At 36.8% G+C, this 16,044-nt stretch overlaps 6 protein-coding genes across 6 annotated transcripts; 2 read left to right on the forward strand and 4 right to left on the reverse strand.

Annotated features, from left to right (window-relative positions):
• The first annotated feature begins 1,279 nt into the window (after window positions 1–1,279).
• LOC110849133 (adenylate kinase isoenzyme 1) lies at window positions 1,280–6,941 on the forward strand. Its single transcript, XM_035851408.1, has 4 exons — window positions 1,280–1,318; window positions 1,384–1,675; window positions 6,374–6,483; window positions 6,545–6,941. Exons 1-4 carry the CDS (start codon window positions 1,280–1,282, stop codon window positions 6,803–6,805), a joined length of 702 nt encoding a protein of 233 aa, XP_035707301.1. The 3' UTR covers window positions 6,806–6,941.
• On the reverse strand, window positions 6,933–8,323 carry LOC110848295 (pyrimidodiazepine synthase). Its single transcript, XM_022095476.2, has 6 exons — window positions 8,161–8,323; window positions 7,982–8,087; window positions 7,660–7,918; window positions 7,459–7,600; window positions 7,258–7,382; window positions 6,933–7,161 (listed from the first exon to the last, which is right to left on the reverse strand). Exons 1-6 carry the CDS (start codon window positions 8,183–8,185, stop codon window positions 7,024–7,026), a joined length of 795 nt encoding a protein of 264 aa, XP_021951168.1. The 5' UTR covers window positions 8,186–8,323; the 3' UTR covers window positions 6,933–7,023.
• Window positions 8,324–8,439: 116 nt separating this feature from the next.
• Window positions 8,440–9,593, reverse strand: LOC118435213. The gene is made up of 2 exons (XM_035850821.1): window positions 9,303–9,593; window positions 8,440–9,220 (listed from the first exon to the last, which is right to left on the reverse strand). The coding sequence occupies exons 1-2, from the start codon at window positions 9,564–9,566 to the stop codon at window positions 8,876–8,878; spliced, it is 609 nt and encodes a 202-aa protein (XP_035706714.1). The 5' UTR covers window positions 9,567–9,593; the 3' UTR covers window positions 8,440–8,875.
• A 505-nt stretch (window positions 9,594–10,098) lies between these two features.
• LOC110848473 lies at window positions 10,099–11,304 on the reverse strand. The gene is made up of 3 exons (XM_022095700.2): window positions 11,015–11,304; window positions 10,722–10,914; window positions 10,099–10,655 (listed from the first exon to the last, which is right to left on the reverse strand). Exons 1-3 carry the CDS (start codon window positions 11,076–11,078, stop codon window positions 10,448–10,450), a joined length of 465 nt encoding a protein of 154 aa, XP_021951392.1. The 5' UTR covers window positions 11,079–11,304; the 3' UTR covers window positions 10,099–10,447.
• A 262-nt stretch (window positions 11,305–11,566) lies between these two features.
• On the reverse strand, window positions 11,567–12,996 carry LOC110848860. The gene is made up of 4 exons (XM_022096196.2): window positions 12,666–12,996; window positions 12,390–12,572; window positions 12,195–12,321; window positions 11,567–12,106 (listed from the first exon to the last, which is right to left on the reverse strand). The coding sequence occupies exons 1-4, from the start codon at window positions 12,736–12,738 to the stop codon at window positions 11,992–11,994; spliced, it is 498 nt and encodes a 165-aa protein (XP_021951888.1). The 5' UTR covers window positions 12,739–12,996; the 3' UTR covers window positions 11,567–11,991.
• Window positions 12,997–13,513: 517 nt separating this feature from the next.
• Window positions 13,514–15,552, forward strand: LOC110848565 (TD and POZ domain-containing protein 2). The gene is made up of 5 exons (XM_022095812.2): window positions 13,514–13,694; window positions 13,791–13,937; window positions 14,018–14,618; window positions 14,702–14,863; window positions 14,954–15,552. Exons 3-5 carry the CDS (start codon window positions 14,019–14,021, stop codon window positions 15,329–15,331), a joined length of 1,140 nt encoding a protein of 379 aa, XP_021951504.1. The 5' UTR covers window positions 13,514–13,694; window positions 13,791–13,937; window position 14,018; the 3' UTR covers window positions 15,332–15,552.
• Window positions 15,553–16,044: the final 492 nt, after the last annotated feature.

The following is a 16,044-nucleotide window of genomic DNA, read 5'->3' on the forward strand; positions in this document are numbered from 1 at the left end:
TCGATTATGTGGATAACAAGTAACTTAAATGCATTCTTCTACGAAACAAATGAGATAACGAAATTATTAATAATGACAATTATAAGTGTGACAGTTATAATAATTACTTAAAACTTCAGCTCAGTAATTGGGATAAATCAATACTTATCAACATCAATGTGACATATCATGATAAATGACCAGTGCAAGTGCACCATTAAAAATAATGTTTGCCAACTAACGCTGAGTAATCTACCAAATTTCCTTCAAGCTTCCATGAAATCAAAGCAGACCAAATATACTAATAGTGATACATATGTATGTAATGTGTAAATGCTAATGATTATGCTGCTAATGTATGTAGATGTGTATTGCTAGTTTGTTAGGTACCCAAATATTTATGATCAATGGCCCGAATATCGAAAATGTCAAGCATTCTGCCCAACGATCCCACTTCATCCCCATATATGACCCCAGTCAACCATTTGACCGATCTTGTTCCCTATAAAAAATGTAGTACTTAAAAGCGACAATCGTTCATGCCTACTAGTATAAAATACAAAACAATAGAGGCACTTTCCTACTTTGCACAAGTCCTTGCCTTGCATCTTTGGATAATTTTGCAATAGTTTTCTTAGCACGACTCCAAATTGTGTGAATTACTGGAAGTCTCAATTTATCCCCTCATAAATTCCTGATTTTTAATTGCTATCAAGTCTTGCTTCCAGACAGGAATTGATGAATGCATACAGTGACGATGAAACTAAAGAAAAATGCATACGACCACTTTGACCCTGTTGATTGCAAAGATTAGTTAATGAATACGTCTAATTAGCATAACTAAAAGCATTACGCAAGTACGGTCTCATCCAAACGAAGATTAAAATATATATGTATGTGTAAAATAATCTGAATGCCTTTTGTATGAAATGTATGAAACGAGTGAATGAATGATTGTAAAGGCTAACGACATATCAATCCTTGAATAAATTCACTACAAATACTATAAATATCATGTTATAAATAGAATATGTATATATTATTAAATTAATGTCAAGCATATTTATAAAATATAAAATACACTCATGTGACACAGGGAGCAGAGAAAAAAACCGATGTTGGTGGGTTGGGAACTTGATTCGGATAGACGTCTGCGATTATAAATCAAATTTCCATAGATGTATTTTAGGCCCTTGACAAAATGGTTTCGAATTTATTTGCTAAAAAATATTCTTCCGACATGATATAAAATGTCAAAAATTCTTTAAACTACTGTTAATGATTGATTATACTTGTAACAATGGGTGGATGTTGCGGAAAAAACTCGAAAGAGGCTCAGGTAAAATATATGCAAAATATAATTTTCAACTAATTATAATAATCAACTAATTTATACATACGTAGATTGAAAAAGATTTAAAATCGGGTAAAAAACCGATCTTATGGATTGTCGGAGGACCCGGGTTAGACACTTACTTTAAAGTTTTCACTTTCAATTCATACTTTTTTTTAACTCTAACTTATCTACGGTCAAGGTCTGGAAAAGGAACGCAATGCACCCGTCTTGCTCAAAAGTATAAATTGGCTCATATTTCTTCCGGGGACTTGCTCAGAGCCGAAGTTCTCAACGGTTCCGAACTTGGAAAAAAGTTGAACGAAATTATGGAGACGGGTCAACTAGTACCTCGCGAAATAGGTAACACATTGTGACGAATTAAGCCTTCCCGACCTTAATTACGACACAATTTGCATATCCAATGCAATTCCCAGGTTCTTACTGCTAAATTGTGATGAGATAATCATCCACAACTCTTTACACTATAATAAATATGACACCACGACATAGATTTACAATTGACAAAAGCCCCACAATTTATTCCCACCAGACTTCAATAACTTGGAGGGAGAGAGAAAAATAACTAACTTGACCAAATACATACAATTGTCACTTCTCGTGACCAAATAAGAAACTTTGAGGTGCTGGAGAGATGCCTCTATCAGCACATTACCTGCAAAGATGCCTCTGCAGTGCCCTAAAACATACCCTTTGACCTTTTCTTCCTAATAATTTCTGCTGCTGTTGTCGCTGGAATCTCTTCTTCAGCACGGCAGCAGCTCGAATCCGCAGGTCCTCTCTCGACCGAATCCAACCACGAACTGACTGATTTTTGCTCGAGCTCGCAGTTTTATGCTACGAGCCAAGAGCACTCTCATGGCAACTCACATTACCCCAAAACAACTTTTCCATAAATAAAATAATAATAATACTCTCTCCTCACATATCCCCTCCCCCAAAGCAACGCATATAAATTTACAAAACATTAGATTACAATTTACACAAATGCATACTTATCATAGACATTATTATACATACAAATACAAAATTATACACTTTTCACTAATTACTAAACTCAAGCTTGTAATTCATTGATATTGTAAGACGAAATGAAGACGACGACGGCTGGAATAAATTGTTTGTAGGATCCCTAACGAATGGCGACTGAGTTTTGTTTCAAGGAGGAAGGCTTTCTGAAAATTATTTAGATTAAAATTTCGGCCAAAACCAATGCATTCTTATTTTAAATTGAATGAATAGTGTATATATAAAACGAGCAGCAACTTTAGCATTTGGAAATTACACGATTTCAACCCTCACTAATATTTCCCTCTATCAAATGGACCTCTATAGTCACTCACCATTTCATTGTCCGATTTACACCCACATTTTACTCTCTTTAACCAATCACCACCCTTATTTTGTGACCTAACATACCTTCTCTTCCAGAGAAACAATAAACTCCTAATAAACTTTAACCTAAAACCTCTACACCTAATAGCACTTAGCTTGTCTCTCATCAATGAAAGTGATCTGCGCTGGTTGATCGCTGTTGGAATATACCAGAATCGAACGCATTTCTTCTTATTCTTAAGAAAATTCTTGTATTCAAAACGTGATTTACGTCTCGTTTCTCTACTCAGTGGGACTCTGCTAACTTCACAATCATTCAGAGTACATAAATTATTATCTAAACAATGCTTTCGTTGTATATTCGGTTTTGTGACTATATCAACTTTTAACTTTACTAAACAATCATTAATAGCTGGGATCATGGGTCTCGGATCGCTCTTAACTGATTCACAATTAACCGTCTCACTATTGCATACAAAATCAGGAGAATCATTGCATAACGGTGAAATTTGTTCAACTATTTGCTCGTCTGCCCGGCCGGGTTTTGAAGAAACTTTATCAAAGTCGAGAGGGGAGGTGCAAAATTCAGTCTCATTTCGACTACAATACAACTCAACCGACAAGTCTTCAAAAGAATGAACCTCTTCAAAGTCTTTCATTCCTAATTGGCCTTGCGATTTAAAGGTTAACGCATTGCAAAGCTGCTCGACGTCTGACTGTTTGCCTACAATAGCGCTACCATCAGTGCGTAAACCCTTTACAAAAACGAAGTCACTAGTAGGTGGCGGTGAACCCCCTCCGGTCTTGGAACAACCAACCGACACGTCAGGTAAAACCACACTTTGCAAGACAGAACGAGATCTTTTACTTTCTCCACTTTCACCCTCTACATCGAACAGAAACATCTTTTGCCTCTCTGACCCTTGATACCAGCCTCCAGAATACAAATCAATAACTATCTTATTAGCATCAATAAAATCGCGTCCCAACAAAACCGAATATTGCAACTCTGGCACTAAATGAAATTTTTGTTTCCTCACTCCGGAAACCCATGTGGTAGTTAAATTAACAAATTGAGATGCCACAGAATGCCCACTAACCCAAGAAACATTCGTAAAACACTCTTGTTTTCTAATATTTAATAAATCTACTAAATTGATTACCTCTTGGTTAACTAAAGAAATGGATGCACCGGTATCCAACAACGCCAAAAAGTTACGACCACCTACAGAAATTCTAATCAAGGGAGACTTCTGATCCCATACCATAACTGACTCCTTATTACTAAACTGGTTGCCTTCACTAGAAACCTGAGCCACGCAACCTACACTTGGCTCAGGTCGGACTCGTTTCCCGAACTCTGAATTTGGCGATGAGGACAACTCTTTGCAATGTGTCCTTCAACCCCACAAATAAAACACGCCGTGATACGTTGTGAACTTGTGCTAACTTCAGGTGCGTTTATGCTTCACGTCACCGTCACGTCCTCCTCCAAATCCGATTTTTTGATTGGTTAAAATTTTTAATTGTCGTAGTGATAATTTCGTTCAGCCAATCAAAAAATCGGATTTGAAGGAGGACGTGACGATGACGTGAAGCATAAACACCACTTTCCTGTAGGCTTTGTGCCCTATTTTGACTAGACAAGAAAGATAAATTAGCTCGAGGACTACTTGATTCTGAAAATCTACGTGGCAAAGATTCTGATTTTATACTAGTTTGGTTAAACTTTTGTGCTGAATGGAAATTACGGAATTGATCAAAAGAGCTACGTTTCAAATCACTGGTTCCCCATGAACTACTAGGTTGACTAAAATTAGGTTCTCGAGACTCTGGTACTTTATACGCTAAAGAAGGCTCTACCACAGAAAACTGCTTAGGCTCACGGTATTCTTTCTCGTACCAAATATCCTCCTGTACTCTTAACGCAGTATCAGCCAATTGTCTCATGCTAAGGAACTCTTCACCCGTTCTCAGAACCTTTTGTCTATAACTGGGATGCATTTGCCTTAAAATTCTAGCAATTCTAACAGATTCAGGTGTAAGAGGATCAATTCGCTGGTAAAAACCATTAATAATTCTAATATAATGAGAGAGAGTTTCGTGAGGACCTTGCGTTCTTTCCTCCAATTCCCTTCTCAATTCCTCATCATACCCTGGCGGTTGAAACTCTTTTCTAAATAATTTGCAAAACTGATCCCAACAAGTAATGTCATTCTTAACAAATTGAAACCACTCGTATGCCTGACCAGAAAGTGCTACTGGGACAATAGAAACAAACATTTGCAGCTCAGACAAACCTGCGGATAATCGATACTTTTCTAATTCCGTCAAAAAATCAAAAGGAGTTTTTAACTCATGTGACCCAGCATATTTAGGAATCAATAACTCCTTTCCCTTCAAATGAGGGAGTACTTTCTCTCTATTCCAACTTTCTCTTGACGTAGAATCAGATTCATTGGCTTTCAGTCCTCCCAACACTGAAGTCAACTGCTCCAAAATTCCTACCACTTGTTTACTAGTAGCCTGACTTTCCTTCACTAAGTTGGACACTAAATTATGCAGTTCATTAGCCTGGACAACTGATTTCCTTCCACTATTTGAACTACCTTGCCTGTTTTGCCGTGCATTTTCCTCGGGACTTTCACCTTCCTCCAGGAGCCCTTCATATGTATTTGAATTATTCGCAACATTGTGCACATCATGAACAACCTCATCATTACTCACTCCCTGTCTATGCCTTCTCTCTTTTCGCCTACTGGATGGTGCATTTTGCACAAATTCGTCTTCACCCATTTCCGCCATTTGTTGTCGTCTTTCTCTCCTCTTTGCACCCCTAGTTCCACTAGGCATGGTTATAAAGCAAAAAAAAACACTAACTTCCTTTCAGCTTTTCACACTATGAATGACCCTCCGTCTTTTTTCTTTGCCAAATTAAATTTTCACAATACTTCCTCCCGTTTTTCACTAAAAAAAATATGACCTTTTGACCTTAGCAAAAAAAGCAAATTTCGAACTGTGCAGATCCCGGTTGAGCCCCCAATTTGTGACGAATTAAGCCTTCCCGACCTTAATTACGACACAATTTGCATATCCAATGCAATTCCCAGGTTCTTACTGCTAAATTGTGATGAGATAATCATCCACAACTCTTTACACTATAATAAATATGACACCACGACATAGATTTACAATTGACAAAAGCCCCACAATTTATTCCCACCAGACTTCAATAACTTGGAGGGAGAGAGAAAAATAACTAACTTGACCAAATACATACAATTGTCACTTCTCGTGACCAAATAAGAAACTTTGAGGTGCTGGAGAGATGCCTCTATCAGCACATTACCTGCAAAGATGCCTCTGCAGTGCCCTAAAACATACCCTTTGACCTTTTCTTCCTAATAATTTCTGCTGCTGTTGTCGCTGGAATCTCTTCTTCAGCACGGCAGCAGCTCGAATCCGCAGGTCCTCTCTCGACCGAATCCAACCACGAACTGACTGATTTTTGCTCGAGCTCGCAGTTTTATGCTACGAGCCAAGAGCACTCTCATGGCAACTCACATTACCCCAAAACAACTTTTCCATAAATAAAATAATAATAATACTCTCTCCTCACAACATTTACTAAACAGGGCGATTAATTAAAAGCAATTCATGAATAATTTATCTCAATTAATTTTTGATAAATAATTACATCCACAGTGCTTGATCTGTTAAAGAAGGGAATGATTGAATGGTACGAAGGATCGAACGGATTCCTGATTGACGGCTACCCTCGCGAAGTTATACAAGGGAAAGAATTTGAAGAAAAGGTAAAATCAGGTCAATTTATCTCAACAATTATCCGATGGTCCAACTTTAATTTTTGCGCAGATTGGGCCATGTACCAAAATCGTTTACTTTGAGGTGAGTGACGCCGTTATGAAGCAGCGCCTAATGCAACGAGGTAAGGACTCTGGACGAGTGGATGACAACGAGGAGACGATTGCCAACCGGATCAAAATTTTCCATGAACTCTCCGAACCCGTAATTCAAGAGTATGCCTCGATTGTTTTGACAATCTCGGGAGAACAAGAACCAGACGATGTGTTCAATCAGTGCTGCGAAAATCTGGATCCTCTTTTTAAGACTTGAACAACTTATAGGAGTCGGTGTGCAGGGTGGATTAAAAATATGAATACTTAATCAAAAATAATAGTATACAGTAAAATACTTGGCTGAAAACTGTTCGGGTGCATAAAGGATTAAAAAAGACACACTATTTAGAATATAAATGAACTCAATAATCTTTATGCATTTTTCATAAACGGTGTACACATAAAATATGCAGAAGAATTTTCATAACGGAGTGATTAATCTTTGCTGTGTAAAAGAAGATCGTAATCTTGAGATCCACGTTTCTTTCCTAAACGATAAGTGTGGTGAACTTCAGGGCTGAGGTAACTTTCTTTAACGGCAGGGTCCTTGATCATTTCTTCCTCCCATGCATTCTAAAATGAGATTAAAAATAAAGGTCAACTTTGGTGGATTTAATCTTTAAAGTATAGTATAATCTACATATTTATATGAATAATATGAAATCATACCAGTTGTTGCAAACAACTTTTGGCCTGTTGAAAGTCAAAGTTGCTCCCCCAAAGCAGGGCATGAGCAGGTAATCTCTCGAACCATGGCCAAATCATGTAATCGACCATTCCTGGCTTCTCATTGCCTAATTAAAATAAATATTTTAATCTGATTCATGCTCAGGGTTTCAATTACATTCTTACAGTAAGAATTAGTAATACCTCCAAAAAATCTTGTGCCCCGCATCCCCAACTCATATTCAAACGGTTTAAGAGAATCTACCAAGTTTTGAAGCAGTTCCTTTATCTCGGCGTCACTTGATTCCGGCGGGAGCATCAAGGCTTGATTATCCAAAGTGGTGACCTATGCAGGCATTTAATAAATTTACAATTATCATATTTCATGTAAAACTAATTACATACAGCATTGAATCGTTCAATCAAAATGCGGTCTTTGGCCTTCTGCAAAGGAGATTTTGCCGTTAGCCGATCCACACATGATCCGTCCCCTGCCGACGCCCCGCATGGATAAACGTCGTCCATGTAGTCGCAAACAATCAAACTTTCGTATAAACATCCTTCGTCGTCTCCTGCCAATTCAAGTGTTGGAACTTTTCCTCCGGGATTTTTCTCAAAAATGAATTCTGGCTTAGTTCGCAAATTTATGTTGACCACGTCATACCTAAAAATAGTGATTTATCAAACTACGTATTTAGTTAGAAGATAACCAGTTAGAGCGACTTACGGAATTTTCTTTGCTGCTGCAATCAGTAATGCACGCTGGGCATAAGGGCAAAATCTCATACTGTAGATTCTCAGCTTGCCATTGATAAGTGGAGGGCAGGGGTCACCTAAAATATTAATTAATCCAGTTATAATAACAATAATAATAATAAAATTGCATTCCACTGCAGAAAACCGTACCAATCATCAGATGTTTGGAGTTCATTTTAATAGAAAATTAGATTTCTGAAAATGCAAGTGATTTTATACAGTTCCGAGATTTTATTTTGATTGGAGAATTTTTCTAAAAAAAATAAGAACTTTTTTCAAGCAGCTGAAATTATCAACAGTTTATTACCAACACGACTGCGTCTCTACTGTCTAGTGAATATTGCAAGTGCTTCACATCACCTCAAATTCATATTCACGATTCACTTGCAAATGAGCCAATAAATACATAAATCATGATAACAAATCTCAAACGTCATCTGAATATTACAATATTTGCAATATTTAATATTTACTCACAAATGTGATGCATTTTAAAATTTTCTTTAGCATTTTATTTTGTTTAAAAATTAGCATCGCTTAAAAATTAGCATTAGAAATTTGTGTGCATTCAGTTGTTGTATGTTCATACATAAACCAACAATACAATTTTGTTGGACGAAAGACATTTGACAAAATTCTCAGCGTCTTGTGACGAATTCAGTTCAATTCATGAAACAGTGCTTTTGGGCACCCTCCGACCTGAGCATGGTCCAATTTTTAGTGCAAGAATCATACGCTACCAAATATGCAGTTTCAATTTTGATCAGAGTCTCATTCAATGTTTTCGCATAATTAAAATCGAAGTTATCCACGGCAAAAAATGCGTCCTCTAAACCCTCATTTTTTTCCAGGTCAGTCGTCAATTTTATCCTCCTTCAAAGTAATCTTGTGTTCCCAGAAATCGAAGATGGTCATACGTGTCCAATAGCTTTGAGACTGCAGCGATCACCTCATTTCCAAAATTACTTCCGGTCTGATGTTGCGATGTTTGCAGCTCCAGCCATGTGCCGAGTGTGTGCCAAGTGGATTCAAAGTCATTCACGTAAGGTTGAATAGTTTCCAAGAGGGTCAGGATTTTTCGATTACTGGAAACTCGAGTTTTCGAAATTGAGTTATCCGATTTCGAATCCTGTTTTTCAGAAGGTTTCGAGGTAGATTGAGATAAATCAGCATTTTGAGACGCCTCATCTTTACCATTTTCATTGGTGATCTGCTAATCGTAAGAAGTATGCATTTAAAAATGAGTGTGTAATTATGAGTCTCAATTTGCCTCATTAAGAAAAGTTCCTTACATTTTTCTCATTTGTTCTCCCATCCTCTTTAGAATTTTCTGATTTTTTGAACGAATACTCCAATTTTACTCCTTGAAATTCACGTTTCCAGTTATGCTCAAAATTTAGTTGTTCACGTAGTCGAGTTATTTTATCCATGTTTTCCAACATTTTGTGTGAGATTATTTCCTCGACCTCCTCTGTGAGTTTTAAAAGACGGGCTTCAAATATTGAGGAGGAGGACGAGTTGTTTTCAGTATTTTTACTTTTAGCAGCAGAAGGCATTATGCAAAATTTATACAAAAATGATTGAATTTGGAGTGTACTTATGATTTATTAAAGTGTCATACAAGATATAAGTGTTCAACTAATTAATTTTTCAAAGGAATATTTTTATGATGGTTGAAAATCAAGTGGCATAGTGATTTAACTGCCCTGGTATTAAAGACATTATGGTCAGTGCTATTAGAGACTTCATCTCCAATTAAGCAGTGCAACTATTTAACTTGATAATCCCATTCTTATAAAACCTTACAAAACCTACAATATTCAGTCTCGTAGCCCGAGTCAGTCATCTGCTTCGACCTTTTCTTAATTTCAACATTTCGTAGGCCAGCCAGAGTTACCTTTGAGATCCAATCCACAAAAGTTGAAAGTGGCATCGTACTATAATTGTGATCAATTTGTCCATAGGTCCAAAATTTCAGCTTTTTCTTTAAAAACCAGTATGGGTCACACTAGCGGATATTATGAGTTAAGGTTAAGGTGTGGGTGCACATGCATACATTACATCGGTGATTTTTTACACGCGAAGCTATTGATGTTAAAAGTTGTTGATGTCAAAATTTTATTACATGCACATTATATGTGTACATATGTACATACAAAAATTTAAAAATACAAAAACATCAGCATCATGCTAAATTTCTATTAGTGAGATAGTCAACGTTAGAGAGAAGATCCATTTTCAGTATCCATGAATCAGAGATTATCCTTAGAGAGCAGAGATTATCATAAATACTAAAACTTTCTTAAATTCGTCATGTAAGCATTATCATCGCATGTTAATTTCACGTATGGCAGTTAAAACTCGATTTTTCACCGGTACTACAATTACCCTTACCAGCACATCAAATAACAATATTATAAAAGCAGTTACTTCATGTTCATGCCCTAAACCCTGCTAAAATCGTAACAAATAAATACACCAAAATGGTTGAGATGTTCAGTGAGATTTTATCCGACGAATTACAGGCGTCAGTGGAGCAGTAGCACTCCTCCCAGTAAACCCCGTTCTCGTACACGCCCCAGTTGCACACCCCGGTCACACCCGTGTCAGCCACACTCGCGCATCGACGAATCACTTGACGCCATCTGAAAAATAATTAGTAGTTACCAGTGAAATAGTAATTATTGTAATTATTCTGTCTGGTTACTAACCTCCCATCCCAAATAAATCCCCTCGGACTTTGCTGGGTTAGTTTGACGCAAAATGTCCCCGGAGTGTAACTCTCATCCCCCTGACAGTCCACGGGAACGTGATAGTCCTTGTCGAATTTGCTGTAAACTCCGCAATGATCTTCCCCTTTGCTCTTGTCCTCGTCCGACGAACATTGATAGCAACGGATGGAGACTGTAATACACCAAAAATTTGGTTTAGTGTACATGAAAATTATTAATTATGTGTTACTTTTACTCATAATCTTATAATTTTGGCTAGGATGTTAAATTACCTGTGCTGGTAACACAGATTGCCAAAAGTATGAAGCACTTTGCCAATGCTGTAGACTTTGTCATTTTATTTAGGGCAATGACTTATGTAGGTGGAACTCTAATGGAAACTTGAAGTTTCTTTGTCGAATTAATTTCACCTGGGCAAAACCAGTAAAAACTTTATTCGAAACACATTGTTTTCAATTCCAACTATGCGTACAAATTGGAAAACAATTCAATATGCAATTATACGCGATAAAGGCTTGGCGGTTGCACCTGTTTTAGTTTTGTTATGTCCATCCATATACCTGGCCAGGTTATTTTATGTATCGCTTAAAGCATGAATCATAGTTTGATTATACATTTGAGGGTATACAAGTAGGATTATGTCATCAAGTGTGTGTAATATAATATGCATGGTGGATATGTTTGTGAGGAAAGAGTTAAAAAAACATAACAAAAGCCGTTGTATCCCACCTGTGCTTTTTAGCTGGACAAGCGTTGCTGGCGTTGAGTTGAGACAAGAAATGTATAAGGCATATAAGAAAAGACTTCAAGATTTCTTAAAATTCGGATATTTTTTAAATTTTTATTCAACTTTAAAGGATAACATGAAGCTCCACAATGATGTATTAGTACTAATAATATTAATTAAAAGATTCTGCATTGAGATTTCTAAGTACAATTTGATGTAAAAAATGACATGGACGGATTAAAAGTTATTCATAAATATATGGCATACTTAAATACTGAAGAATATTCTAAAAACAAACTAATTATTTAATTATAGGCAGCATTAGCTGTTCTTTTGTCAATCTCTTTTGGAATGCATACCGGTACCAGTTACTTACTTTTACAATTTTGTTTATGTATTTAAATATGTATTTATATTGGTAAAAATTGTATAAAAATATTGTACACTTAAGTCAAGTCATGTTTTGTTGCATGTTGGAGAGACAAATGTCATGGTCCTACAGTTAATTTAAGCAGTTTTTCATCATATTTTCTTGATTATGAAAGACAATGAGAAAAGTGTGAGGGATGAGACGATGATTGTGAATTCAGTCAAACTGTGTTTCGTCGAGATTGCTCCGTTACAACCATCTTTGCTCCTGGAAAAAGAAAAAAATAAAGGGTCACAATTTTAAATCATGCTGATTCAGATTTTGTATGTCCACTTCTTGTATCGTGTGTAAATACCTGCAAAGACAATCTTCCGTGTAAAGATCATAACTTCCCAAGTAGCGTCTGCAGAAACGCTCATCTCCTCCGATGCCGGGTTCCCCGAGAAAAGCACATCCTCGAATAAATCTCCACTTTCCTTCGACTAAAAGAACCATTCCATTTTATTAGCATAAATCAGAAAATCGTGTCTTTTTGACCGCTTTGCCTTACTTTTTTGCACCAATTTTCTACACATTGTTGCTTTCACTCCTTGTAAATTTGCTCTTTTATTTAACTCTGCGTCACAATCTGTGATTGGAAAGGACGAATTGTCAAAAGGATCACCGCATCCCAAATCATTGAACGAGTTACACACCCAGCACTTGATACCGGCTTCTGCCTGCATTTCTGTACCTGTTGTAGTCCAAATAAATATGAAATATTTATAATTTATCAACATGATTATCAATTAAAATTATGTACAGTTCCAATTAATTAATTACGTACCATGATAAACCGAGATGAAAACAAAGGCAGAAACTATACAGAAAAAGTACGATTTGTGCAACCAAATTTCCATTTTCGTAATGAAAATTGCGTTTGCTCGACGTCAAAAGTAAAATAATCTTTATTAATTCAGGATATAAAGAAAGTCTCTTTTTAAATCTACATGTGGATTGATGGCAATTTTTATCGGGCAACTTGTATATATTTTTAACAGGTAAAACTTGTCACACCTTTCATTACGTATATTGAATTGAGTACATTTTAGGAAGGTATATATGGATATAGACGTAAAAATAGTGAGCAGCGCGGTTATAACGCTACCTGGGCGGACTGACTCGTTTTTTATTACAAACAATCCATGGACTGGATAATGCACGCTTTTTACCATTGTCATCATACCACACCATGCATTTCTTCAGCTTTTAACACGAACATGCATTGCACGGTTATTTACTATATTTCACTATAATGAGCAAGAAAGTCTCACATAGTAGAATATTATAGCTGGTTATAAATGCATAATAAATGAGTAATGATGAATTCATTTTATTATTAAAATGTAATGCCGTCTTTGAATTATGAAATTTTTAAGGCATACATGAAACAAAGAAAACGTCGATAAATTTGAACGCCCTAAAATAAATGAAGTATGAAGATAAACATATGCAAAAATGTAATAAGTGAAAGTGTACATTTAGGTTTACGAGGTTTACATTTTTGATTATACACTGCAATAACACGACAGGAAGATAAAAGTTATGCGTTAAAATCATGTTTAACCAAGATTCATCGTGTTGAGACGAGATGGATTATGCACCGAGATCAGTCAGGTCGGGGCGTGCTAAGACGTGCATTTTTGAGGGAAAGTTTCCAGCCGTGAAGTAGTTTACATCTGGTTTTTTTAAGTCTAACATCTCCGGAAATTCGAATTTGCACAGTTAAGATAACGCTGATAAGGGATAAAGTATCGACGGATAAAAAGAAAACGTTAGACAATGTATTTGGGAACTGTTGGAAAGTAGATAATTGGTGAGAGTTTTGGGCAGATAAGTTTTTAGCAGGAGCAAATTATAAATTCAAAATATGAAATAACAAATAATTGAGTGTTTGATTGATAAATTTCAGATTTTGGGGTTCTATTTGCTGCCTGAGGGCTGAGAAGAGTAGTAATAATTTTCACTTCAGCGTGTAGCTTATCTAAAGGATTGACTGGTGAAAAAGTTGTCGAGCAAAAGAATTTTGCCCATAAATCCGGAACTTACACGCCAAGGAGTAAGCAATAAAAATAATAAAATACTTTACTATAAATTCTTTACTTTGAACTATACTCAGTATACCGTTGATATTTTCAGAATGGCACCTGTACGATCACACCGATCACATCGACATGGGGCCCGAGGGCTTGGGGACCTCGACATATCTTCTTCAGGGTCCTCTCTCAGATCAAAGTCGAGTACCGATAGTGATGACGTTTCAGTTAAAATACTAACTCCCGTCAATGACGAATGGGAAAAGAACTACAGCGAATTTGACTCTTCGTTTCCAACTCAAGTAAAATGCATCGTGTGGCGCATCAAGGATTTTTCGACCCTGTTACAACTTAAAGGGGCGAGTGGAAAGGAGGAGATTGAATTCACTGGTGGAGAAGAGGTCAGCATGCCGAGCAAATGGAAGATGAGTTTAATGTTTGACGGCGACAAGATTGGACTGTATCTTTCTCTCGTGGAATATACTGGGACCGAGCGGACTGTATTTGCAAAATTTGAATCCAAAATCAAACATCCATGTGGCACAAAGGAATTGATCAGTAGATCGGTTCAACCAACGGACATGAAAGCTGTCGAAGATTGGGGGTGGGGTTCATTTACATCGGTTCCTAGCATCAAAAACTCTGGAGTGCTGGTGCGAGATCGACTCACGATTCATTTGCGACTAGAATTTTATGGGAAGACGGTGCGTAATAATTACAGATTGATAGATTTGATAAAACTTCACATGAACTGATTGTTTATATTCTGAAAAATAAAATTTTCCAGGCTACCAATACCATGCTATCAGGCGACCGTCCTTCGAGGGAGATGATGGAACGTCAGGCACGAGATGGTGTTATTAATGATTTGGGAACGTTGCTGAAGACTGGGGCCAATTCCGACTTTGTGATCAAAGTTCCAAGCTTGAAGGGGTTTGCATCGGTTAAGGTACACAAAGACAAAAAATAGTGCAGTCTGTGAATATCTACTAATTGGTGTTATTTAAATTTCAAATTGCATTATATTTTCTGTATGAAGGTCCACAAGGCCATCCTTGCAGCCCGTTCTCCAGTTTTCTTTGCTATGATGGAATCTAAAATGGTGGAGAGTACGAGTGGAGAAATGACGATCCCTGATTTGAATCTAAAAAGCTTAAACGTGCTCTTGAAATTCATTTATACTGGAATTGTTGACGATACATGGATTGAATATCCTGGACCGATTGTCAACGCTTCGGAGAAGTACGATCTTCCCATACTCAAGAGTTTCTGCGAAAAACAACTTCATGGAGCTTGCAACTCCCGGAATGCATTTGAATTGCTAAAGGTGGCAAAAACACACAATCTTACTACTGCGACGCACAACATTTCTGAATTCATTTACCTGAACATTGAAGAAATTGTCAAGAACGCTTAAAGCCAGCACTCGCCATACCCTTTGTATCTTTTTATTTTTAGTGTTGATCATTTTGTGTTCTTTGGTTCAATAGTTCTCTGGTTTGTCCATCTTCCTATCGCATTACTCGCATTAGTTAATCGCTTAATTTTAGTTAAATATTCAATGCAAGGCTATCCTTTCATTATATTTTACTCTGTATGTAACAAAAAAATTGATAATAAAATGTAATAATTCATAATTTTATAGCCTGTACCATGTTCCTGCATATCTTTCATATTTAGATAAGGATAGTTAGTACATAATCTTTATTAATACAGAAGATAAGCCATGTTTCAGCAGATATGTTAGGTTTTCAGGATGAGAAAGCATATTTAAAAATATGCCATGCAAGCGGGTTTTCTCCTACAGTCCTGCTTCTACCACTGCCTGCTTTCTCCCTCCCTTCTTGCGTACTAACAAAAATCAATTCGAGCTCATATTGATTGCGGGTGGAAATGTCCGCAGTCTAGTTTTACACACATTTTCTACTCTCCTGCAGAAGCCAAACTGCAGCCAGACATTCCTTACTTCTAGCAACTGTCGGTAATACCATAACACGAGTCGCTTCTATTTTCGGCATTACAAATTCGAAATTTCCCGTGCCAAATACCTCAGTGAAATACCACCACAACTATTTATGCATACTACGTACTCCATGACTTCACAGTTTCACACTGAAATGCATCCCACCA

This window comes from Folsomia candida, unplaced genomic scaffold (assembly GCF_002217175.1).
Source record: "Folsomia candida strain VU population unplaced genomic scaffold, ASM221717v1 Fcan01_Sc004, whole genome shotgun sequence".
Taxonomy (NCBI): Eukaryota; Metazoa; Arthropoda; class Collembola; order Entomobryomorpha; family Isotomidae; genus Folsomia; species Folsomia candida.